The sequence below is a fragment of the Ochotona curzoniae genome, unplaced genomic scaffold (genome assembly GCF_017591425.1).
Source record: "Ochotona curzoniae isolate NIBS_2020 unplaced genomic scaffold, NIBS_Ocur_1.0 contig_4838, whole genome shotgun sequence".
NCBI classification, from domain to species: Eukaryota; Metazoa; Chordata; class Mammalia; order Lagomorpha; family Ochotonidae; genus Ochotona; species Ochotona curzoniae.
The window spans coordinates 1186771-1212522 of record NW_024466399.1 but is presented as its reverse complement, the minus strand read 5'-3'; the positions used below and the strand labels follow the sequence as shown (position 1 = coordinate 1212522).

General features: G+C 43.3%; 1 protein-coding gene across 1 annotated transcript in view; it reads right to left on the bottom strand.

The window, feature by feature from the left end:
* IFT88 (intraflagellar transport 88) overlaps positions 1-25752 on the bottom strand; it is a 110258-nt gene that overhangs the window by 23020 nt on the left and 61486 nt on the right. Inside the window, exons 16-22 of the mRNA XM_040988357.1 lie at positions 23737-23823; positions 18733-18919; positions 14037-14145; positions 11866-12016; positions 9199-9314; positions 4071-4123; positions 220-285 (exon numbers count right to left, since the gene is read on the bottom strand). Of these exons, the coding sequence (XP_040844291.1) occupies positions 220-285; positions 4071-4123; positions 9199-9314; positions 11866-12016; positions 14037-14145; positions 18733-18919; positions 23737-23823 (769 nt within the window). The remainder of the gene's footprint in view (positions 1-219; positions 286-4070; positions 4124-9198; positions 9315-11865; positions 12017-14036; positions 14146-18732; positions 18920-23736; positions 23824-25752) is intronic.

Sequence of the window (25752 nt, the reverse complement as noted above, 5' to 3'; positions counted from 1 at the left end):
ACTTCTCTAATTTTAAATAAAAGATATCGACTTGTGATAAAAGCGTGAAAAAAATGCATACTTAGTCAAATTTTCTGATCCTATAAAAATATTTAAACATATGTATCACAAATTATAGGTCAGCCTTTATATGTACACAATTAAAGTAGCAAATGTAATTATATATTAGAACTTAAAAATGGGATAATTTATAAAGTTACAAAAAGTATTGTCACTTACACTCAACATTTTCTGGGAATTTTCTGTGAATATCTTTGTAAGTATCTAATGCTTTTTGATAGTTACCTGTAAGTAAAAAATAGAAAAATATAACATATTAATAAATTATAGAACGAATAGGATCCAACAAAATATTAACTTAAATACAAAATGGTGATATTCTTTAATGGTATGCATATCTGCCACAAACATACTCACATCATTCTTTTTTTCCTTTCTTTTTTTTAATTGCATTTCATTTTATGACATCGTTTTATAGGCTCTGGGATTCCCCCAACCCCTCCCCGTATCATCCCCATGGTGGATTACTCCACCTTGTTGCAGTATTACAGTTCAAATCCAGTCATGCTTCTTTCATTGCAAGCATGTACCATGTATAATAGAGTCCAGCATCTTATTGCCTAGATCAATTCAACAATTTCTTGGCGAGACCATCTCTGGTCTGAAGGCAGAGCTGGCAGAATATCGTCCTGATCAATTAAAAGCCACAACAAACCATCCACAACAATTGACAACATTATGGAGTTAGTTGGCATGGTATTGAGTGACTGATATGTTAGAAAATGCAAGTTCTTAACCATATTCTGTGACTACTTCATTGACATTTCAATTTTAGTTTCTACACAACTGGCTTCTATCCACCTTAAAATGGTTATAGGGTACTATTCAGCTGTCTCGTGTCTTTTTCATTTTTATATTTAGCAGTTTATTGTATTGAAGCATAATTTTTATTGAACTTGGCAGATTTTAGCATAGTCCAAAATGGCTTATAACTTTAACAAGGCATATGTCAACAATTGAGGCACAGAACAGTTTTAGGAGGGGTGTGCAGAGAGGAGTAACTTATTTTTGTGTCCTACCTAGTAAGGTATATGTGAGTCCCCTCTGACTGTTTCCTGTCTGGTTCTAAGCTTTCCTTGTTGTTCTCTGTCTATCTGTTCTAATTTGTTTGTTGTTGTTTTTTTGTTTCGTTTTGTTTTGAGGGGGGGCTCTGGGGTGTAGGAGATGGTCACTGCAGGAGAGGTTGGGGATCCAAAGTTGGAACTAAGTAAGGACCAGAGAAAGCTCTCTCCCTAGTCCCGAAGAAAAGTTTACTGTTCTGACTGCTCAGGGCTCCTGGCTGTTGTTCCGATGACCTTGGATGTGCAAGGAAGGATTTGGGCTTCTTCCATCCCATGTGGGAGATCCAGATGGAGTGGATGACCTCAGAGTTCTTGGCCTCCGAAGGCACTCCAATTCCCCGACTCACATCATTCTTAACACACCCAGAGGGAAAACATGTAATGCCAATTTGAAAAAGATCTAAAGTAGAAGCAGATGGATAAAATTTACTTCCACATTTAAATTAAATATTTCAGTGGCAAAAAACTAAGATTCATCCTATTTTCTAAAGCAAAGATTATCCCAAGTGAACACTTAATGAATTTAAAATAACGTAAGTTAAAAAAAAATAAGTGACATATTAATAATTTCAATGTCATCTGTGTTTTTGGAAAAAATGAAAATCAATTTAAAAAATATTTTTTCTAAAGCTATTAAAAAGTTTATGTAAGAAATTGTTCTAGAATAAAATAACATGTAGAGCAAAGAATTGGAAAAATGGGGTTGGGACAATGATTGTTACTTGTCTTAGAAAGCCAGTTATAAACCTTTTTAGGCCTCACTGTGCAAGAATACTTCTAAAAGTTTATAAAAAAAATAAGTTTATTTTGGTGTAAAAGTTGTGAAGATCATGGAGTTTTCTCAGGAAACATATTTTCCACGAACTTCTGGAAGCTCCTCTCTGTGAGGGGCGGGTGGGCGGGTATTCTTGTTCTTTGGAGAGCTGCATGAAAGAGATGAAGAGCACACAGCACATGGCAGTTTGTGCGACTCCTGGGCAATGTCTCACATTCCAGCACATTCCAGACAGTGCCTTTGGATGCATGCATCACGTGACTGACACGGAAATGAGAATTCATGCAGATATAAATAAAATTGTGTTGTTTAGCCAAAAGAAAGGGCAGTAAGTGTAAATGATTTGAGCAGGAACCTAAATATGTATTAAAATATTTACAGAAAAAATGAAATCTTGCCTTTTATAACAGAATGGATACAGCTGGAAATCATCAATGTTGGGTGAAATAAACCAGTACTCAAAAGACAAATATATTTTTTCCAATATGTGGTAGTTAATACAGAATATAAGGAAAAGTATAACAATGAATGACATTGCTATCTTGTGGTTTGATTACTGTTTATAACCCTTGTCAATACTCCTATGAAACTGAGGTCTTTCTACTTCTTTTTAATAAAGATTTATTTTTATTGGAAAGTCAGATTTACAGAGAGGATGAGAGACAGAAAGATCTTCCAACCACTGGTTCACTCGTTAAGTGGCTGCAACAACCAGAGCTGAGCCAGGAGCCAGGAGCCAGGAGCTCTTTCTGGGTCTCCCGCACCGGTGCAGGGACACCAGGCCTTTGGGCCGTCCTCGACTGCCTTCCCAGGGCACAGGCAGGGAGCTGGGTGGGAAGTGGAGCTGCCGGGATTAGAACCGGCGCCCGTATGGGACTGCTATGCACACAAGGTGAGGACTTTAGTCACTAGGTTACCCTGCAGGGCCTGGTCTTTCTACTTGTTATTTGTTGAACATTATGGTTAATGGTGCATTAAGCCTGTAATTATAAAGCAAACTGTAATTATGCTGTTGTAAATATTAAAGGAGGATAAAAGAGTGGAAGGGGGATTGAGGGAAGGAGGGCAATAGAGGATGATGGAGAAGGCAGGCTATAAAATCTATCTGTATACTAATAAAATAAAGAAAGTTCTAATTCTAATTTAAAGGCACTCATAGGGATAAACTTCTCCCCAAACTAGAGGGGATCACAAAGTCAGTACTTCACAAGTAGTGTTTCCCATGGATTTTCTTAGGTCATTTAAAAAAATAGTTATTTATATTGGAAAGGCAGATGAAGATAAAAGAGAGACAGAGAAACATCTTCCAAGCCAGGAGTCTCTTCTGGGTCTCCCACGCGGGTGCAGGGTCCCAAGGCTCCGTGCCATCCTCCACTGCTTTCCCAGGCCACAGGCAGGGAGCTGGATGGGAAGTGGAACAGCTGGGAGACTAACGGGTGCCCATACAGGGTCCCGATGCATGCAAGGCAAGGATTAGCAACTAGGCCATTGCGCAGGGCCCTTCCTGGGTCATTTTTATGCTGTACAGCATGTATAATCTCATCAGCAGGAATTCAGAGCTGCTGAACTACCACAGCCTGTTGAGCAAGACCCCGGAAGCACGCCCCAGATGGGGAGCCTGGGGGTGGTGTTGGTGACTGTCATCCATCCCAGGGTGCAAAGGCAGTTGGGAGGCTGGGTGGAGCTTCTCTCCTTCTCTCCATCCTTTCCCCAGATACAGGAAGGAAAAAAAGAGAAGGTGGAAATAATGGCATCACCCACCTTCCTGTAGTCCTTGACCCATACCACCCTAATTAACTATGTAAAAATCATCGAAATAAATAAATAAATAAATGTTTTTCAGCACATGGTCATTCAATTCATAGTCTACAATTATTAGCAGCTCTACCCTTCAAGACAAGTTTCATCACGGAACCCGTACGGATTGTAATAAAAGTAACAGAAAAGCAAGGGAGCTGTGGGCTCTGGGGTAAAGCTTGTGTAATCCCGGCTGCTCCAGCCCTGAGCTACCTGGCTGAGCGCACGTGACATCGAGAAGGTGGAAATCGAAATGAATACATCAGGATGCCTGCTGATTCCCACGCCTAATTTGTGAAAATGATGACGTGTCAGTTCTGAGAAACAGTGCATCATTTCAAAGAGAGGTATTGAATGAACACAATGAAAGCACCTACCACTTCTTCTAAAACAACTAGCCACCATCAGCTGCCATTTTACTTGTGTCGGCCTAAAAGACAAAGACATCAGATGAAATCAGAGGCACAATACAGGTATCTGTGATGTTCAAATGGTTTTATAAAGCATCATGTAAGCATCACACCGTTTTTGACTACGTTAGATCACGTTTTAAGATTTATTTATTTTATTTATTTTTTATTGCAAAGTCAGATAAACAGAGAGGAGGAGAGACAGAAAAGAAGATCTTCTGTGTGATGATTCACTCCCCAAGTGACTGCAATGGCCGGTGCTGCGCCAATCCGAAGCCAGGAGCCAGGAGTTTCTTCCAGGTCTCCCATACGGGTGCAGCGTCCCAAGGCTTTAGGCCATCCTCGACTGCTTTCCCAGGCCACAAGCAGGGAGCTGGATGGTAAGTGGAGCTGCCAGGATTAGAACTGGCGCCCATGTGGGATCCTGGTGCGTTCCAGGTGCTATTGCGCTGGGCCCCAACTTGTGGATATTGATAATAACGCAGCTCTGCAGTGTTAGTTGAAGTCTCACTGTCAGCACCTTTGTGTTTATACCTCAGACTAAAATCGCTGGGTCGGACAGGAATTCTAGGGTAAGCTTTCCTGAGGAACTTCCAGACTGCTTTCCATTAAACGCCACTTCACAATCCCCAGACAGAACAAAAAGGTTCCAATTTCCCACATCTACAATAACTGCTGCTTTTCTCCTTATGCTGTTCATTCTCCTGTAAGGTATGAAATGGTATCTCATTTTGCTTTTGCTTTTACCTCACGAATAACCCATGATGTTTAGCATCTTTTCACATGCTAACTGGCCATTTGCATATCATCTCTGAAGAAACATCTTTTCAAAATCCCCTTTGGGTCCACTGTGGTAGCCTAGCAGCTAAAATCCTCACCTTTCATGCGCTGGGATCCCTTATGGGCAATGTCTCCTAGCAGCCCACTTTCCATCCAGCTCCCTGCTTGTGGCCCGGGAAAGCAGTGGAGGACAGCCCAAAGCCTTGGGACCCTGGAACTCCGTTGGAGACCCACAAGGAGGTTCCTGGCTCCTGGCTTTGGATGGGTGCAGCTGCAGCCACTGCGGACACTTGGGGAGTGAATCAATGGATGGAAGATCTTCCTGTCTTTCCTCCTTCCTTGTTTATCTGAGTTTGCAATAAAAATACGTAAATGTCTAAAAAAAAATCACATTTTTAAGGTTAATCGAGGTATGGGCAGTCCACTATACGCACAGCTGTCTTCCAAAATCATTTCTAAATTGGGTTTTCCAGTTGTTGCTGATGTTGAGTTACAGGGCCTGTTCATATTTTTGGCACATTAACCCCTTATCAAATACAGGATTTGTAAATATGCTTTACCTTCCTGTGGGTTGGGTTGGCTTTTTATTTTTTTGCTTGTTTCATTTCCTATGCAGATTTTAAAACTTTTAATGAACCTAACTTATGCAATTCTTGTGCTTTTGGTGTCATACCTAAGAAACCACTGCCGAGTTCGACTGAGGGAACACTTCCCTTGTCTCCTGGTAAGATCTCTGTAGTTGTCAGGCCCGGCGCGGTGGCACAGTGGTTAAGGTCCTCGTCTTGCACGACCGGGATCCCAGATGGGCGCCGGTTCTAATCCTGGCAGCCCCGCTTCCCTTCCAGCTCCCTGCCTGTGGCCCAGGAAAGCAGTCGGGGACGGCCCAAAGCTTTGGGACTCTGCACCTGTGTGGGAGACCCAGAAGAGGCTCCTGGCTTCAGATCGGGATAGCATCGGCCGTTGCGCTCACTTGGGGAGTGAATCATCGGACGGAAGATCTTCCTCTCTGTCTCTCCTCTGTATATCCACCTTTCCAATAAAAAAATAATAAAAATAAATCTTTAAAAAAAAAGATTTCTACAGTTGTCAGCCTTCTATCTGGGTCCTTAGTCCACTCTGAGTCAATCCTTACTATGTGGTGTAAGGTAAGACTCCAACTTTCATTTGTCAATGCACCGATCTGGTTTTCTAAGCACTTTTTAACAGAAACAAACCTCTTCCATTGAACAGTTTTTACATATTTAATGAATATCAATGTAGCATGCATGTAAGGACCTATTTTTTTCAATTCTGGACTCTCTTTTGTTGGTCTAGTAGTCTACCCTTCTGTCAGTCTTCATTGTTCTAGTTATTGCAGCATTGTTACACATTTTGAAATCAGAAGTGTCAGTCCTCCAACTTGCCTCTTTTTCAAATTGTTTTGTATATTCTGAGTTCCTTGAGATTGCAAATAAATATCAGGGTATGTTCTTCAGTTTCTTCAAAAAAACACGATCTGGATAGTTTATACTGAAGCTGCAGATTGGAATAGTATTGCTATTTAAATAATTTTACATCTGCCAAACCACACACAAGGTTCCTTTTTGTTTATTTATGCCTTCTTTCATTTTCTTAGGTTTTATGGTATTCCCAGAAAAGCCTCTCACTTCTTTAAATGAATGCCTGGTTTCTTACACTTTTTGGTGCTATCATAAATGGAATTATTTTCCTCAATTTCTTGTTAAGTTTTGCTCATTCTTGGTAAATAACAAATAGCAATGATTTTTGTGTGCTGATTTTATGTCTTACAACTTTGCTGAACTGATTAGACCTAAAACTTTTTTTCAAAAGTCCTTATAGATTTCTACATATAAAATCATGTCATATGCGACTGGAGATCATTTCACTTCACCCCTTCCAATTTGGATCCTTTGGTCTTCTCACCCAGAAGGATTTATTGAGACGTGAGCCCATCATATGGTCAGCTTTTGTTAATGCAGAAGTGTTTTAATTGTTCCTTTATTCTTCAATTGACTTGCCAGATATAGATTTCTTGGTTCCCAGATTTTTTTTAAAAGATTTATTTTATTATTTTTTTATTGGAAAGGCGGATATACAGAGAGGAGAGACAGAGAGGAAGATCTTCCGTCCGATGATTCACTCCCCAAGTGAGCGCAACGGGCCGATGCTATGCCGATCCGAAGCCAGGAGCCTCTTCCGGGTCTCCCATGTGGGTGCAGGGTCCCAAAGCTTTTGGCCCATCCTCAACTGCCTTCCCTGGCCACAGGCAGGGCACGGTGGCGCAGTGGTTAAGGTCCTCGCCTTGCACGCCCGGGATCCCAGATTTTTTTTAAAGGACTTTAGATATATCACCCCGTTGCTTCGTGGCCTCCAAGGGTTCTGCTGAAGCAGTAGTCGGTAATCTTTTTGAGGACTCTTTGCATAGAATATGTTTTTTTTCTTTTGTTGCTTTTAAGATTCTTTCTGTTCGTTGGTTTGATTAAAATCTCTCTCTCTGTGGAACTCTTTGTATATTTCCTACTTAGAGTTCACTGAGCTGCTTGGCTCATGTCATGTTTTTCTTCAAATTTAGGAAGTGTTATTCTTCAAATAATCTTTCTGTTCCTCCCTCATGATGGGTATTACAGATCATTCTCTGATGGCCAACAGTGGACTTACCTTAAATGTAGGACTAAATTTCTTGAACTTTTAAGTTATAATTTATAAATATAATAATCATGTAAAATAGTAGCATAAAGATTATTCAAACAACTCAAATCACTAAGAATCATAGAAAGTCAAGTGATAGAACAAGATTCTGCAGTGAAGAAATAGCACAGAGGAAATTTAATAAATTCATCTATATGTATATATCAAGAATTCTGGAATATGCAAAGGATTATGAGACACAAAAACTAACACTGCCCTCCTCAAGAAGGTATAATTTTACTGTGAAACTTACATATCAAATATTTAGCATAGTTAAAATGGAAATTGGAAAGTAAGACGTTTGATACAGAAACCACACCGAGAGGTGATGTGATTAAGGCAGATCAAATGTGCAAGTCGCTAGGGAGAACGAGTGTTAGTAGAGCTTCTGGAAAATGTTTCAACTTTCAGGGTAACTGAAGCAAAAGATAGGGAGAGGAACTGAAAAAGGGCAAACAAGCCGGTGAGAAGCCCTGAGGATGGAAGAGCAGTCCTGACAAGGACACACACTGATGTGGCAATAACTCCCCTGCTCAAATAATCTATCTTTGACAGTGCTTCACAGGCTGTGTGAGAAAGGCAACAGATGTGACTAAGTAAGATGTCTAATTAGGACAGAATTAAAGCCAGGAGGAGGCCGAGACTTCAACAGAAGAGAAAGAGCGAGAGACGACAGGCTTCAGTATCATCAGAGAGAGGCATGTCTGCAAGTGCAACAGGGAAGCTGGACAGAGGGGACATGAAGTTCAGACATCTGCATATTGTAACATTGGATTCTATTGGTGTAAACACACTTGTAACACTCCGAATCAGGTTAAGGTCCAGGTGGCTCAGGAACCAGGAGGTAAAGAGCAATGACAGCAGGGAGACCAGAACCCCGGAGGCAAGGACACTGATGGGCTGCAGAGACAGACTGAGGAAGGGATCAACTGCTACATCGACACGCGACATCCACACACAGGAGTCCAGGACAGGATGGCGGGACACGGAGGCGCTAAAGAACAGGAGTCCTCGCTGAGCCAAGGACTCAATATTAAGTGTGATAAAAAGCTTTAATCCTAAACATGTAACTGAAACTATCCTCATAGTTTTAATAGCTCTCCAAACATTTGTTGTGAAACGGCGCCTAGTATCAGTTGCCTGATAAAATTCCACATAGAGACCATCCAGTAATCAAGCCTTGCTCTGTGATTCCAATGATTCTAAGTTGTACGTCATCTTAAAATTCAGTGTAGCGAAATCCAAAGTAGAACATGATGGACTCCAATTTTCCTTGTATTGTATGTACGAAACATTCTGATATGGACCTGGAGGTATTTAAAGTCATTTATTTTTACTATTAGGACTCTAAGAACTGAAGCTATGCTAACTGATCATCATTTCTCACAAAAGAAGTAACAGTTGTTTGCTGAGATGTATGTAAGAAAAGCCTGTAAGAGGGACTGTCTTAAAGCAGATTCCATGCAAAGGGAAATATATCCATCACAATAAAGATAAATCCAAATAAAATTCAAGAAAAGAGAACTAATGAATGGACACTAATAGCTTTTCTTTAATATGCTAGGATTCTAGTGTGAAAAAACCCAACATAAGACATTAGCTAAACAAAATCCGAATAATCACTTACTGTATGAGAGAAGCTCTTTCAAAGTACTGAATGGCTTTTTCACAAAATTGTGTGTCAATGTAATAGGCTCCAAGCCACTCAATGACTTCAATATTAGAGGGAAAATACCTATATGACTGGAAAAAAAAAATACAAAATCTGGTCACTTTAGTGCTAACATATAATTTGCTTGAGTACTGAATACGTTATTTTATCAATGTGAAAAGTGCCTTAATAAAAAAGTATGACTGCCTTTTGAGATACTACCATCCCATAGAGGTGCCAGTTTGAGTCCTGATTGTTCCACTTCCAATCCAGCTCCCTGCCACTGTGTCAGGGAAAACAGCAGAACAGGGCTCAAGTGCTTGGGTCTCGGTACCCACAGGAGACACTAGGGCAGCTCCTGGCTTCCCACTGCTGCCTGACCCAGCTCTCTCTCGTGATCACGTGGGGCAGTGAACCAGTGGATAAAAAAATCTCTCTCTCTCTGTCTTTCTCTAATTATGAGAAAGAAATTCTTTCTTTTTTTTTTTAAACATCTTCGCTCATTCATTGGACTGATTTTTTGAAAAAGATTTATTTATTTATTGGAAAGTCAGACATACAGAGAGGAGGAGAGAGAGAGAGAGGAAGATCTTCTATCTGATGACTCACTCCCCAAGTGAGCGCAACGGCCGATGCTATGCCTATCCTAGGGCTGATGCTATGCTGATCCGAAGCTAGGAACCAGGAACCTCTTCCAGGTCTCCCACACGGGTACAGGGTCCCAAAGCTTTGGGTTGTCTTCGACTGCTTTCCCAGGCCACAAGCAGGGAGCTTGTGGGAGACCCAGAAGAGGCTCCTGGCTTCGGATTGGCTCAGCTCCAGCCGTTGCGGCCGCCTGGGGAGTGAACCTGTCTCTCCTCTCTGTATATCCACCTTTCCAATAAAAATAAAATAAATCTTTAAAAAAAACCACACACACAACAGAGGTAACACACCTACCTCACAGTAACACTGAGATGACACACCCACCTAAGTGACATTGAGATGACACACCCACCTCACAGTGACACTGAAATGACACACCCACCTCACAGTATCACTGAAATGACACACCCACCTCACAGTGACACTGAGATGACACACCCACCTCACAGTGACACTGAGATGACACACCCACCCCACAGTGACACTGAGATGACACACCCACCTCACAGTGACACTGAGATGACACACCCACCCCACAGTGACACTGAGATGACACACCCACCTCACAGTGACACACCCACCCCACAGTGACACTGAGATGACACACCCACCTCACAGTGACACACCCACCTCACAGTGACACTGAGATGACACACCCACCTCACAGTGACACTGAGATGACACACCCACCTCACAGTGTCACTGAAATGACACACCCACCTCACAGTGACACTGAAATGACACGCCCACCTCACAGTGTCACTGAGATGACACACCCACCCCACAGTGACACTGAAATGACACACCCACCTCACAGTGACACTGAGATGACACACCCACCCCACAGTGACACTGAGATGACACACCCACCCCACAGTGACACTGAGATGACACACCCACCTCACAGTGACACTGAGATGACACACCCACCCCACAGTGACACTGAGATGACACACCCACCTCACAGTGTCACTGAGATGACACACCCACCCCACAGTGACACTGAGATGACACACCCACCCCACAGTGACACTGAAATGACACACCCACCTCACAGTGACACTGATGACACACCCACCTCACAGTGACACTGAGATGACACACCCACCCCACAGTGACACTGAGATGACACACCCACCCCACAGTGTCACTGAGATGACACACCCACCCCACAGTGTCACTGAGATGACACACCCACCCCACAGTGACACTGAAATGACACACCCACCCCACAGTGACACTGATGACACACCCACCTCACAGTGACACTGAGATGACACACCCACCCCACAGTGACACTGAGATGACACACCCACCCCACAGCGTCACTGAGATGACACACCCACCCCACAGCGACACTGAAATGACACACCCACCCCACAGTGTCACTGAGATGACACACCCACCCCACAGTGACACTGAGATGACACACCCACCCCACAGTGACACTGAGATGACACACCCACCTCACAGTGACACTGAAATGACACACCCACCCCACAGTGACACTGAGATGACACACCCACCCCACAGTGACACTGAAATGACACACCCACCTCACAGTGACACTGATGACACACCCACCCCACAGTGACACTGAGATGACACACCCACCCCACAGTGACACTGAGATGACACACCCACCTCACAGTGACACTGAGATGACACACCCACCCCAGTGTCACTGAGATGACACACCCACCCCACAGTGACACTGAGATGACACACCCACCCCACAGTGACACTGAGATGACACACCCACTCCACAGTGTCACTGAGATGACACCCACCCACAGTGCACTGAGATGACACACCCACCTCACAGTGACACTGAGATGACACACCCACCCCACAGTGTCACTGAGATGACACACCCACCCCACAGTGACACTGAGATGACACACCCACCCCACAGTGACACTGAAATGACACACCCACCCCACAGTGTCACTGAGATGACACACCCACCTCACAGTGTCACTGAAATGACACACTTACCTCATAGTAATATTGAAATGCTTGGGATTTGTCTCCTTCGCTATCATATAATTCTCCTAGTTTAGACAGAGCTCTAGAATCAGTTGGAACAACGCTGATCAGCTGCATCAGCCATTCGATAGCTTGGTTGGGATCTTCCATTAATTCATATCTTGGATATGTCAGTTAAGGATAACATGTTTCTCCTGAATTCATTAATAAACAAGCGAACTTAAAAGCAGTGTCGTAATACAATGATTTCTTAGACTACAGAAATGTGCTCTTTCACACTGCTAACTCTAGATTTCTCCAGTGGTAAAGACAGAACTTTGAACAGTAATAAATGTATATATATATATGTAAATATATACATATATGTATATATATAAAAACACTATTACTCTTTAACATCTTGCTTTTCATTTTCTTCATTACTATTCACTAAGATTAACTATCCAATTCCTAGAATTGTTCCAAATCTGTCCGTTGAGCAACACTGTGCTCAATGATGTTTTCTTACCAGGTCCATCTCACTAAGAAAATAGTTTTAATTCATTTGTTCCTGTGGGTTTTCCTACTCTGATGTTCATCCAGAGGACAGAGACCTCCTTTTTTTTATAGCTTTATTTAATATACGGTAACTCTTGTGCATTTACTCAAATAACATATACCAACACTTCTTGGTGGTAATAATATAATACCAACACTTATTGGCCACTTACTATTTGTTTTATATGTCTCAATGAAACAAAAATGTTTCAAAGTTTTGTTGAAAAAGAAAGTCTCCTCTTCTTAGGGAGAAGTATGATAATACCAGGAAAAAAAAAAAAGAGAGATGCATTTAAATAGTCTCAGGCCTGTTGATCCCTAATGGGATCTGTACTGGTCACAAACTGGGCAGCCGCAGTGACCATCCTGGGCGGGTAACTGTGACACCAGCTGCTCCAACACTCACAAGGGCATCCTTCACAGGGTGCTGTTTGAAAATCACGTTTGGATGAAACTTAGAATGAAGACAACAGTAACTTAAAACCCTACCTAGGATCTTAACCCTTTCCAACGTTAGGTTAAAGGGTTTTTTTTTTTAAAAAAAAAAAAATAGGATAGAAATTAAAGGGCTTTTCAGATAGCGTGGAAGGCGTGAGAAACATTATTTTAACTTTTGCTTTTCTGAGTGTGGGAGGAATACATCCTCGAGAAATTAAGAGTTGTTGAAGGAACTGGCATTGGAGCAATGTTTATAGTTCTGTGTTCCCCCAGAGCACTGGCATACACAGCACACATTAAACCAGTGTCTGCCAAATGAATGGAATGAATGAGAGAATTCATTAAGGTACAGCAGAATTTTGGAGAGTAAAAGTTCTTTCGTGAATTATATTTACATGTCAGCTAAAAAAAAAAATTACCCAAACTGAGTAAGACCAATCAGCAATGAGCAGTATTTTCCTTTTAATTAGTAAGTTAGTGTAACAGTAATACACTACAAATCTCAGAATTAATAGAGTCCTAAAGCATCCAATTTGCCTTCAGTGAATGGCTTACATATATTAAAAATGTCATCTTTAATTACTTCAAGTAAAAATTAGCCTTTATTTAAAATTCTTATAATGGCGAGTGATCTTGTAAAAATAAGATGGCATGATTTTTTTTTTTTAAATCACATTACTATATTGTCCTCATCACCCACTTCTAACACAAAGGTACATCAAAAATTCCAGGAAAGAGTGTTGTGGCACAGTAGATTAGTTACCACTCAGGGCATCCTCACTCCCTGTCAGTGCTGGTTCAAGTCTGCAGCCCTGCACTTCTGATCTGGCTTCCTGCTAATGTGTGTGGGAGGGGCGCGGAGGATGGCCCAAGCATTGGGTGTCCCGTCACCCACGTGGGAGCCCCAGAGGGCGTTCCTGGCTTTCCGGCTTCAGCCTTGTGCAGCCCTGGAAGCGGGGCGTATCTTGGACATAAACAGATGGAAGAGCTTTCGTTCTCATTCTGTTTTTCACTCCTCTCTCTGTAACTCCACTTTTCAAACAGATAATTCTTTCTAAAAGTTCATGAGAAAACACATTATCTTTCACTTCCATCTTTCTGTATTCTTATGTTCCTCAATTATTTCACTGGCTAAACTTATTTACTAATGGATACTCAATCCCAACTGAATGGATAATTATCCTTAAGTTTTCCAAATAAGATACACATTTGCAATCTGGTAAAGAACTTGGGCACTGTTTCGTAGGATAGCATGGAGCTTCAGAAAGCAATCCAAAGCCTCATTTAGCCGGTTCAGCTTCTTATAGGCAAGGCCTTCAAAAAGAAAACAAAGAAAGCAAACATTACTATAGCCAGTATTCGGCTACTCAAAACCACAGGTTCTACATCAGCAATTCAATCATGGATTGTAAACACAGAAAACTGTATATGTATCAGATATGTGGACTTATTTGCTCGTTGTTATTCCTAAAAACCAAAAACCACTGTGAATACAGCATGTACACTGCATTGGGTATTATATGTCCTCTAGAGATAATGCATAGTGTATGAGATGCGTGTGAATTTCATGTAAATGCTCATAGCTAGCCAGGTTTTTTAAAAAAAGATTTATTTATTTTATTGGATATATAGAGAGGAGGAGAGACAAAGAGGAAGATCTTCTGTCTGATGATTCACTCCCCAAGTGAGTGCAACGGCTGGTGCTGTGCCGATCTGGAGACAGGAGCCTGGAACCTCTTTCCGGGTCTCCCACGTGGGTGCAGGGTCCCACGACTTTGGGCTGTCCTTGATTGCTTTCCCAGGCCGCAAGCAGGGAGCTGGATGGGAAGCAGAGTGTCCAGGACTAGAACTGGCGCCTATATGGGGTCCCGGCGCGTTCAAGGCGAGGACCTTAACCACTACTCTGTCGCGCCGGGCCCCATAGCGTGCCAGTTTTTATGACAGACTGGCACATTAGCAGATTTTGGTATTTACCATGGTCTGGAAACAATCCTCCACAGACACTGAGGGCCAACATGGAAACACTCGGCCAGAAGAGAGTGAAGACGAACTGAGGATTTTTTAAAAAGCGCAATGAGAGTAACAGGAATTCTCATGGATAAAACAGGCTATGGAGTTGTAGCGATTTTTAAATTTCAGCTGGAGGTAGAATCAGACAAATAGAGCAGAATATATAGTTTAGAAATGGACTCATTGTAGAATCTAGCTAACAGGCATTCAAGACCGGGGGGAAGGACTGGCATTGGGTGTCGCGGCGAGGTCGCTGCCTGGGATGCCCACACTGCACCCCTGAATGCCTGCTTCACATCCTGGCTTTGCTGCTTGATGTTAACACACGCCTGGGAGGCAGCAGGTGAGGGCTCACCTGTTACACACGTGGAAGGCCCCAATACAGTTCCTAGCTCCTGGATTTGAGCCTGTCCCACTCCTAGGTGTTATAAGCACTTGCAGAGAGAACTGGTAGAGTCTCTCTCTTCCTTTCAAATACAATGAAAAGTAAATAGATAAAAATAAAGGAAAAGACAATGTTATAAATAAGTGGTATCAGGACAAACAACCTTATGAAGGTATTTCAAAAAGTTTGGGAAAAAAATGAAAGATAAGTTTATTTGGGTGCAAACAAAATTTGAAATCTGTACATAACTTTTTCATAATACACATTTTCATGAACTCTCAAAAAGACTCCCTCATACATATGGATTTAAAAATTTTTTAGTGCACACATAAGACCCAGGATGGGGGAGTGAAAACGATAGGAGAGCTTAGAGGGTTTTGGGTCACTGCTCCCATGGGTGAGTTTGAGAGCTGGGAATGAGGGTAGATCAGGCTGGGCAGCGCTACAAAGCCCACTGGCTCACATGTGAGCTGGTTTAGGGTGAGAGCCAGACTGGGCCAAGTGATTGTATCCACTGGGGCATACATGATCCAGAGTAAGTGCTGGCTGGTTGGGCTTTGCTACAGCATAAGCTAATAATGCTGGCAACGGGGGCAAGTTGCATCAGGCTAGACTGACCTGGAAAAGTGTCATCCAGGGTTGGGAGTGGGCCTAGTAGGGAAAGTGTGGGCACTCCTTTGATGGGTAGCATATCCCACTGGTGAGCATGAGAATCAGGGCTGGGGGCAGGCCTGGTGGGAGTTATTGGAGCTCACTCCAACTAGGCTGCAGTTTCTGCTGGTGTGTGTGAGGGTCAAGTGTGTGGTGGGTAGGGTTGGGCTAGGCTGCAGCATCCATTGGTTTGCATATGAGATGGGGCTGGAGACAGAACTGACCAGGTAACTGCAACCACCTGTGTGTATAGGCTGAAGTGGGTGGTGGACTGAGTCAGACCCTGCGCTGGCTGGCACACACAGGAGTCAGGTTGAGGTCACCTCTGGTGAAGTTTCTTGGGGACCCCCACAACTGGATCACTGGACATAAAACTCCAGGAAAATTGCAGGATCTTGGATCTGATCATAAAGGACATGCGTCAGAACTTGGCTGCCTCAGTTGCTAAAGAGGGTGCAATGGATGGCATGCCCAGATGCTCATGGGAGACATGACAACCAGTACATTGAGGCCTGCAGAGGACATCTGGTGCCATGGAGGGCAGAACAAATCGGACAGTTCTTCTGTCAGGCTTTGACAGTGAGTATCTGGGTGAACTGAGATTCTAAGGTGGACTGTGTCAACCAATGGACCTTGGAAGGATTTCCTCAAGCACGGAGCCACAAAGTCAAGAGTGTCTCAGAACTGCTGAGATCACTTTAGCAGTAGCCTCAGCACATGCTCCACAATGGGGACCCTGGGGTGACATCGGGTAGCTGGTCCCCATTCATGGGTGCCGATACGACTGGGCTGATGGGAGCGGCCCTCTCCCTTTCTTTTCCTTTTTTTCTGCAGATACAGGAAGTAACAAGGAGACTGGAGGCACTGCTTCATCTACTTTCCCCCATCCCACGACCCTCCCCACCCTAACTGGTTGTCCACACGGCTATGCATCCCTCTCAACTACGTAAACATCATCAAAATTAAAAGTAATTCATTATAAAAAAATTTAGTGCTGAAATAATTTTCAATTTTGTTTTCTATGAATCTTGAAGTAGAAATATAGGTTCTTATTTCATAAAAACATACTGAGTTTACTGGAAAACGTAGTAAAAAATAAAGCTTTAAAAATATGAAAACATGGAATAATGATTTTGTAATTGTGGTGTAAGGAAAGCGCTTCCTAAATCAATAAAAGCAAAACCACATAAATATCCACAAAATTTTGAAAGTCAAATACAACTATATTAATAGAAAAACTTTCATCAAAGAAACCACAAACGTAGTTAGAACTTGAGCAGTGGAGTAGAGAAAATATTTAAAACTTAAAAAGTGAATAAATCAGAATACATCTAGACTAGCAAGCTGCAATGGAAAGCCTTTGTTCCTCTCTTCCAAGATAACAGACTGTCTCACCCTGGCACCCTGGCCACCTCCCAAAGGACTTGAAAAGTGACTTCTCAGGACGGGCCTGCCTGACCCCTGCTAAAACTGCTGGTTCCTTCGTGTTGCCCCATTCTCCCAGGTCGGCAGAGGGTTTTTTTTTTCCTCCTTCTGGTAGGAGATTGAAGAGTCTTCAGGAAGAAAGAACTAGTTGACTGATGGGCAGGTACCCAGCTAGATGCAGCACCAAATTCATGGCCTTATGGCAAAGTGCGTCCACGCCACTCACACCCCCAGAGATGCCAGTCTGCTTCGTGCGCTCCTAAAGAGCAGCAGAGAGCCCAAGGTCATTAGATCCTGAGAAAAAGCCATAGATGAAAACCAGACAAACAAAAAAACCAATAAAACAAGTGAACTTCCTAAAGTACAAAACACCTATGCAAGGAAAAAAATGCGCCCACCCCCCTAAAAAAAGACTTCAGTAGGGCCTGGTGTGATGGCTAAATCTAAGCCTTGCACCTGCTGGGATCCCATATGGGCGCCGGTTCATATCCTGGAGGCCCTGCTTCCCATCCAGCTCCCTGCTTGTGGCCCGGGAAGGCAGTAGAAGACGGGCCCTTGTGTCCGTGTGGGAGACCTGGAGGAAACTCTGCTCCAGATCAGCTCAGCTCCAGCCTTTGCGGCCACTTGGGGAGTGAACCAGCAGACGGGAGATTTTCTTCCTACATATCTGCTTTTCCAAGAAAAAAAAAAAATCTTAAAAAAAAAAAAAAAAAAAGGACTTCAATAAACCCTCAAGGAAATCAGCATATTCCCAGCCCACAAACTCTTGCCAGGGAACAAGGATGCAGGATATGTGGACAGCCCTCATGGTTTCTGTTATTTTATTAAAAGCAACATCTGCAGGTCACTGGTGAGGATGCCACGTCCCACAGCTTCCTGCTGAAGTGGACTCCTGTGGGACAGCAGCGACAGCTCAGCAGCTGGATTACTGCCACCCAATTGGGAGACCGGGACTGCCTTCCAGCTCCCGGCTTCAGCCCCATTCTGTGTGGGCAGACGGGGGGCGAGGCAGGAGCTGGCATTGGGGACCCAGCCCAGGTGCTCAGATGTGAACTGTACCTAACTGACAAATACCTGTCCATTCTCCCTAGCTTTGCTGTTGTTACAGATTTCTTCATTTATTGAAAACTGTTCATAATTAAAAGGGAACAAATGAAGTCTGGCAAAAGTTTGGCAAAAATTAAAGAATAATGATACCTAACATCAGCAAGAATTTGTAAAATCTGTTACTTTTACATAGTATATTGCAAAGAAAAATTTAGAAGGGGTACTATGACAACAGTCACCCAAATTTAGTAAGTGCATAGATTTTGAATCATTAGCTCCATTTCGAATAATCTGAGAGTCTTTTCAACTTTTTGTTAAGAGGAAGTCAACTCCTCCTCTTAGTGAGCAGGTGAGCAAAAGCAATTTGTCCTGGTTTCACTTACCGATATTGTAAAGCGCTTCGGTACAACAGGAGTCATTTCTTAGCGCCTCTTTATAGAACTCAGCTGCCTTTTCATAATCACCATTTGCAAAAACAGTATTCCCTTTGTTGGTGAGAGCAGATGGATTGTATCTATCAGAGTTTACAGCCAAATCTGCATAGCTGCTGGCTTGTGCAAATTCATTTTCCTAAATTGAAAAAAAAAAGATAAATAAACGTTTGCATGTCAGCGAGCATCTTCGCTGTCTGTTCTGAGAATAGCTAAGCAGCCTTTCTAAGGTTGCGGATGTGGTGACACACATTCTACATACCTTGCTCTTGATAGGTTGTTTCTACAAGATGTTTAATCATCAAGCTCAAAAGTTTCTCGTGATTGACTTCCAAGCCTCAGGGTTGGAATAACAGGGTTAGAACACGTAGGTGGTTCCATGTTCAACGCCCCAAGTCCATGTCCTCGTTGGCTGCCAACACTCCCCTTCCCACCTGGAGCACTGAAATAGCTGGGAGGCCTCGCTGCCCTCGCTGCCCTCGCTGCCCCTGCTCACAGTGCGTCCTTGGTGAGCGCTTTGTGCTCATTAGACCCTCAGAACTGCCAAATGGAGAGTAAAAATGAACTCACAAAACCGAGTTCCTCCTGACGCCACACTTATCCATCCTGGCTCCAAATCGATCAGGAGCCAGAGGCATCTACACGCTAACCACTGAAGACCCACTGGGACTTCCCAACCACACGTGTCCACAGCAGCCCAGACTGGGGAGGGGGGCCCGTGCAGGGAGGCAGCAGTGAGGAACACTGCCGCTTTGAATTCTGCCTGGAGACTGACAGGGAGTGGCCATATCCTCCCATTCAGCTTCCTCTCCAGGGTCAGCTGTGGAACTTTTTCCCATGGAACTGTTTCACTGGTGTGAGTGTAACACCCTGATAAACCTTGCCTGAGTTGAATATTGGCTTCTTGTCAACGTGTATCAGCAAATGAGCCAAAGAAATCCGGGCAGATCGCAAACTGACACCTACAGGGGCAGGCACTTAACGGTAATGCTTAAGATGCTTCTTGGGGCACCTGCATCCCACAGTGGAAGCGCCTGGATTTCAATTCCAACTTTAAAAAAAAAAAGGACTCATTTTATTTTTATTGGGAAGTCAGGTATACAGAGAGGGGCAGACACAGAGAGGAAGATTTTCCATCCGATGATTCATTCCCCAAGTGGCTGCAGCAACGGAAGGAGATGCACCAGACTGAAGCCAGGAGCCAGGAGCCTCTTCCGGGTATCCCACACAGATGCAGGGTCCCAAGGCTTTGGGGCATCCTCAACTGCTTTCCCAGACCACAAGCAGGGAGCTGGATGGGAAGTGGAGCTGCCAGGATTAGAACCGGGGCCCATATGGGATCCTGGTGTATTCAAGGCGAGGACCTTAGCCGTTAGGCCACCATGCTGGGCCCAGTTCCAACTTCTTGCTACGTGCACCTTGCGAAGCAGTGGATGATGAATGCAGGACTTGTATTCATGTGGGGGACCAGTTGGAGTTCAGGGCTCCTGGCTTTAGCAGCCCGGCTTAGAGCCGCTGTGGTCACTGAAGAGGGAACCATTGGGTGGAAGATCTCCCCATGCCTGTTTGCTTTTCTATCTCTGCCGTTCAAACAGAATTAAAAATAAACAAAACAGGTACCTGTAGTAACTCAGAAAATAGAAGGTACATAATGAGTACTGCATGTGGCTAAGAAGATCCCCAGGCAAAATACTGCAAGTGTCAATTGACTTATTTTAAGGAAGACACACACAAATGCAGAGATGAGCTAAGGAAAGTACTATTAAGTTTGCAAGTATAATTTGGAGAGAAATATAAAAGAAGCACGACTTGCTAGGTTGGAAAATAAAAATGTCATGTTAAGTCTGCCAGTTATTTTTGATGGCAAAAGAGTTGCAGGGCAGGAGTTAATACAAGAATACAGCTCTAACACTTTGCAAAAATCTCAGCAGAATTTAGTATTGTACCCAGCAAACCCTCTTAGGGTAAAAACAAACAAACAAACAAACAAACAAACAAAAAACCCACAAAAACCCTGTTCAGACTCTTCATAGCATCTTTGCATGCCTGATGGAAAAGGGCCTGCATTCAAAAGCCTTGAGGATGTGGCTTCTGGGCCACAAAGGAAACCGCTGTGCAACTTACAGAGAACTGTCCAAGCAGCTATCCTGATAATAGCACTGCTAGCATGGATTCAAGGGACATGGGCAGTTCAAAATGAAAACAGGCCTCCGGATTCCAAATTTCTCTGGACAGAAAGCAGGTTGTCTCAGAGGGCAGAGCCATGGGCCACAAAGGGCAACGGAGCACTCCCGGGCAGCAGGGCTGGCTCTTAATTAAATGCTGTGTTTGTTGTTCCTCCGGATGAGGAGACACTGCCTATGCGCTGAGCCAGGCTTCAGGTTTGTTAAGGATCGAGGGCGTTTACTACACTTTGGCTGCTTTTGTCATACTGGGGGATTATGAGTGTGTAGGGGAGCACATGACATGTCTTTGTTCACATATCTCTGGATCAACTGAAACAGGAACTGTGTTCAAGGCCCCATTTCTATCCAGACCCGAATATGGATCCTGTGAGCCTCATGCTATAATTAGATGAGGCTCTTAGAATTTTGGGGGAGGGAAGTATATCTGGTTTATGGGAAAGACATGAATAATTGGGATCCAGTGTAGGCAATAATATAATGGCTCCCAAATGAATCAAACCTCCAATATTGGTGCCCTAGGGTGGTTCGTGCCTTGTTCGTTGGTTTGTTTAGAGATTTATTTATTTGAAAGGCTGAATCACCAAGAGAGGGTGAGAAAAAATGAAAGATTTTCCATCAACTGGTATACTACCCAAACGGCCTCAATGACTGGGGCTGAAGTGGGAGAAGCCAGCGGAAGCCAGGAGCCTAAACTCCATCCAGGTCTCCCACATAAGTGGTAGTGGCCAAACCACTCTGTTGCCTCCCTAGATACTGCAGCAGAGCGCTGGGTCAGAGGCACACAGCCAGAGCTCGAGCTGGTGAGCTAATAAGGGATGCTGGCATTACGGAGGCAGCTCAGCTCATGGCACCACAACACCAGTGCCAACACATTGTTTCTTACCACCATTTCCCTTCATGAATGCCATTCCCCTTAGAGCCAGGCACAATCAGTTATTGGTTAAATGTCCAAATGGCTCTGCTCAATCGAGCAAATAATTATCTTTGTTGCTTCTTTAAATGTCCTTTTGATCTCTTACATTTATTAAATTTGGTGAAGATATAGTCATTCATTTCACAAAATTCACGAATGATTTTTTAAATGTAGAATGTTCTGGCCATAACAGACACTACATTTTGTTCCTGAGTCGTGTCTTCTGGCCACAAGCCTCTGCTGGCAGCCTTGACAGGTGCCTCCCCTACGCCGAAGAGACAGAGGTACTTTGTTCCCTTCCTGGGTGTGCCTTCTTGGGGACAGATGGTACTCAAGACAAGCTGATGTAGGGAATAAAGGTCCAGGCCCCTCACTCTATGAGGGACCTACGAGCGCTCAGGCCTTGTGGTGACTGCACAGCAAGTGTCCAACCCTGCTTGCTTCCCCCCATCAGCCACTCACCCCTTCCCTAGCCCCACGTACTGATGTGAAGAGCTCTCGCCAACAGCCATGCCTCTCCACCTCAGAGCCTGCCTTGGTTCTCTTGTCAAGTTCCTCCAGCTTCGCAACCACACACTTTCCCTTTGCCCTTCCTTCACTTTAATGTCATCATGCTTGATCTGATCCTTCCCCCTGCCGCTTGGGTAAATTCACATCCCGAAGCCAGTTCTTAGTTCTGTGCTCTGTGGTCACCTGGGTGAGAGCCCTTGTGATCAAAGCTGTAACTTCTACAGTGATGACCATCAAACTCCATTGCCCACCCTGATTTCCTCTTGCCATATATGCTATTTTGAATGTTATCACTGTTCTGAAATAAAGTCCTTTTAAATACAGTTAAACTCGGCATTATTGCCTCTAATGAGTACCCTCCTCTGGACATGCAACTAGCAACAATCTCTTACAGTGGGTGTACAACCCACTAGAGTCATTCCTCACAAATGGCTCTGATACCTCTTCATGTGAATGCACTGAATGACACGAAGGGACTTCAAAACATTTGCGGAAGATGTATATTAGGAAAAGTTACATACGGGTTTCAAAGCTGCTTTGTGTCAAAACAAGCTTATTTTTAAATTGTTTTCCCATGAACTTCCTGAAGTCTCTTCCTCATGTAGTGCTAGACGCATCAGCTGAGCTCAGCAGTGATTCTCAGTGCCACAGTCCACGAGCTGCAGGAGGGGCTGCATCTGTAGTCTGAGCTTAAACACAGACTCTTCTGTACACTTGCCCTCTCAGGGCCTTCCTGCCTCTGTTCTTGCTTATCCCATCAGTTCCTCTCACTCATCTACACGCTTGCCTTCAGGAGCCAACTTCTCCACGAAATCTTCCCTGAAGGCCCTAAGTTGTTATGTCTCTTCTGGATTTCTGAAGCAGTTATTATCCACATTAATTTATTGTTCTCTGTTTTGAACCTCCTTCCTAGTCTACCCACCTGCCTCCTTTGTTCCAAATTAAGAAAGCTCCTCAACTTTTGATATTTCCAATGATTGGCATCCAGTAGGCGCTCAATGAATGCTTGTTACAGATGATAGTCTGTAAGCTTACATAAATCATGTAACCTAAAATACCACTTTATCACTAACATGAGGAAGCTGAACGACACCTCTAGCTCACATCCCTGTGTCCCATGATTCTACGGTGTGATGTATTCCACTTTGCACCTCCCTCTCCTGTCTGCAAACCCAACTGCTGGCTTGGCACTTGTACGATCACCTTGCAACATCTATGTTTATGTTTCTGATTACATTCCCCACTTGTCTTTCCTGAGGCCTCTCCTTAGGTTTGCTCCCATGGAAGAAATTTAGCAACAGAAAAATACCACGGAATCAACAATGAGCTGTAAAACACAAAACTTACCAGGTAATATAAGAATGAGAGGTTGGTTGCAGCTGCACTTTTCACTCGACTGTCCTTCTTCTCAAACATTTTTAAGGTATCTACAGCCTGGAAGTGGAATACCTGAAAGTTACAACTACTCAAACATGGCAGCACTTGGTTAAGGCAATGGTTGAGGAAGAGCAGCAAGAGCAGAGACTAACAGCAGGGAAAGGGATGGAAGAGGTGGGTGAAACTGGTCAAGGAACAGCAACACAGAAGTTCTGAAACAAAAAACATAGTAACTGACATTAAGAAGACACAGATGGATTTACCAGGGGTTTAGATACAGTCAACAGAGCACTGGGGACTGCAAGGTCAGGGTCAAGGTGCAGCCTGGCGGGTCCTGCGAAGCGAGTCACAGGTCAGCGCTCAGCTCGCAGGCAGGTGGCGGATGAGTGTTGCAAAGGCCTTAGCCAAGAGACTGTGCATGATTGTCCTATACAGGACAACTAGACAATTTGCAGGAAACACTAAAAATATATTTTTGAAGGCAACTAGAATTTGAAGGCTAAGATCCCAGAAAATGTTCAGACTAAATAAAGCATGGCAAAAGATAAGGTTAAAAAAAAATGTTCTGAGAAAAGAATATGAGAGACATATGGGAATGCAATGAGAAGGTCTAACACAGATGGGGACTGGAGTTCCAGAAGGGGAGGAATTTTCCAAACCAATAACAGAAAATAATTCTGGAAATATTTAACAATCTGAAGTAGTCCAAGACAATTATGTTTTCAAGTCACGAGAAATTGAATTATATCTTTAGCCACCTGACGTGTCAGCTTATCCTAACGAAACAGATGCTATGCAGGATGGTCAAGATACTTCGCATGAAAAGCAAGCGAGTACCCAACCTAGCACAGAGTATCTGAAGGGAAAGAAAAAGGTAGAGAAAGGCAACGGGTTCTCTTCATTCCTTCTTTCACAGTAACTCTACCAGACAGGAACCCTCCCCTCCTGGAGCGTGCTGCTTCCGCTTTTCCGATGGTCGTTCCTACAACTATTAATTACACCAAGCTGTGATGACGGCAATGGCCAGCATCCAATGAGGGATTTGAACTGAAGGACAGTAAGCACGCCGATTGCTTTTTTTTTTTAAAGGGTCAAATCTTCAAAAAATACTGGATTCTATATATTTTAGTTAATACATGAATATGCTGTTATTTTCTTCAAGCATCTTCATGATTTCAAAGGAAACTGGAATTTTCTTGGCTGGAATTTTATAATTTCACCAAGTCAACACTAGAAAAGAAAAACTCAATCATATAACCTCACTTTTGAGATTTCATTTCTCATTCACTTCTTGGGAAGGATCTTACAAGTTCCTTAAACTTACCTCAAAACTCCCCGTTGCCAATATTGCTCATCCTGTGGAAGCTCACTGGGTTCATTACATAACCTCCACAGATATTACCGTGAAAGCCACTGCTGTTTTGAATCTCAGAGTTATATAAGCTGCAGTGGATTTTGAATAGCAACTGAGATGTTTTAATCTTGACTTTTAGATTCTGTCATAATAAATGTATGCCTTACTCCCAAATACAAGGTACCTGAATAGGTATAATAAAGCTTCTATCAAATTCTCTGACACAAAGTGCAGAGGGGAAGCAAGCTGCTCCCCAATATTTATGACAGTTATGTAACAGCATACAAAAAGAAAACTAACAAGTAGTAATGACTGCCTTTTCAAAGGGGTATTATAGGGATTTATATAATTCCTTTAGAAGCAGTCATTTATACTGTAGTCAAAGAGATATATTTACAAGCCTGTCATTTACTACTTTGCAGCTGACTAATAGTGCTTGAAGGCTGCATTTAACATATAATCCTCTTTCTTCCCAAATGGGTCCCATAAATCCGAACAATACATGGGAGGCAATGAAGTTAAAGCTATTACTTAAAAGAAGAAAGGAATTTAGAACTTACAACACTCCTTTAAGGATATCTGACAGAGTCGAAGCATGAACTATTCTAGAAGGGCTATATGATTATTCCAAC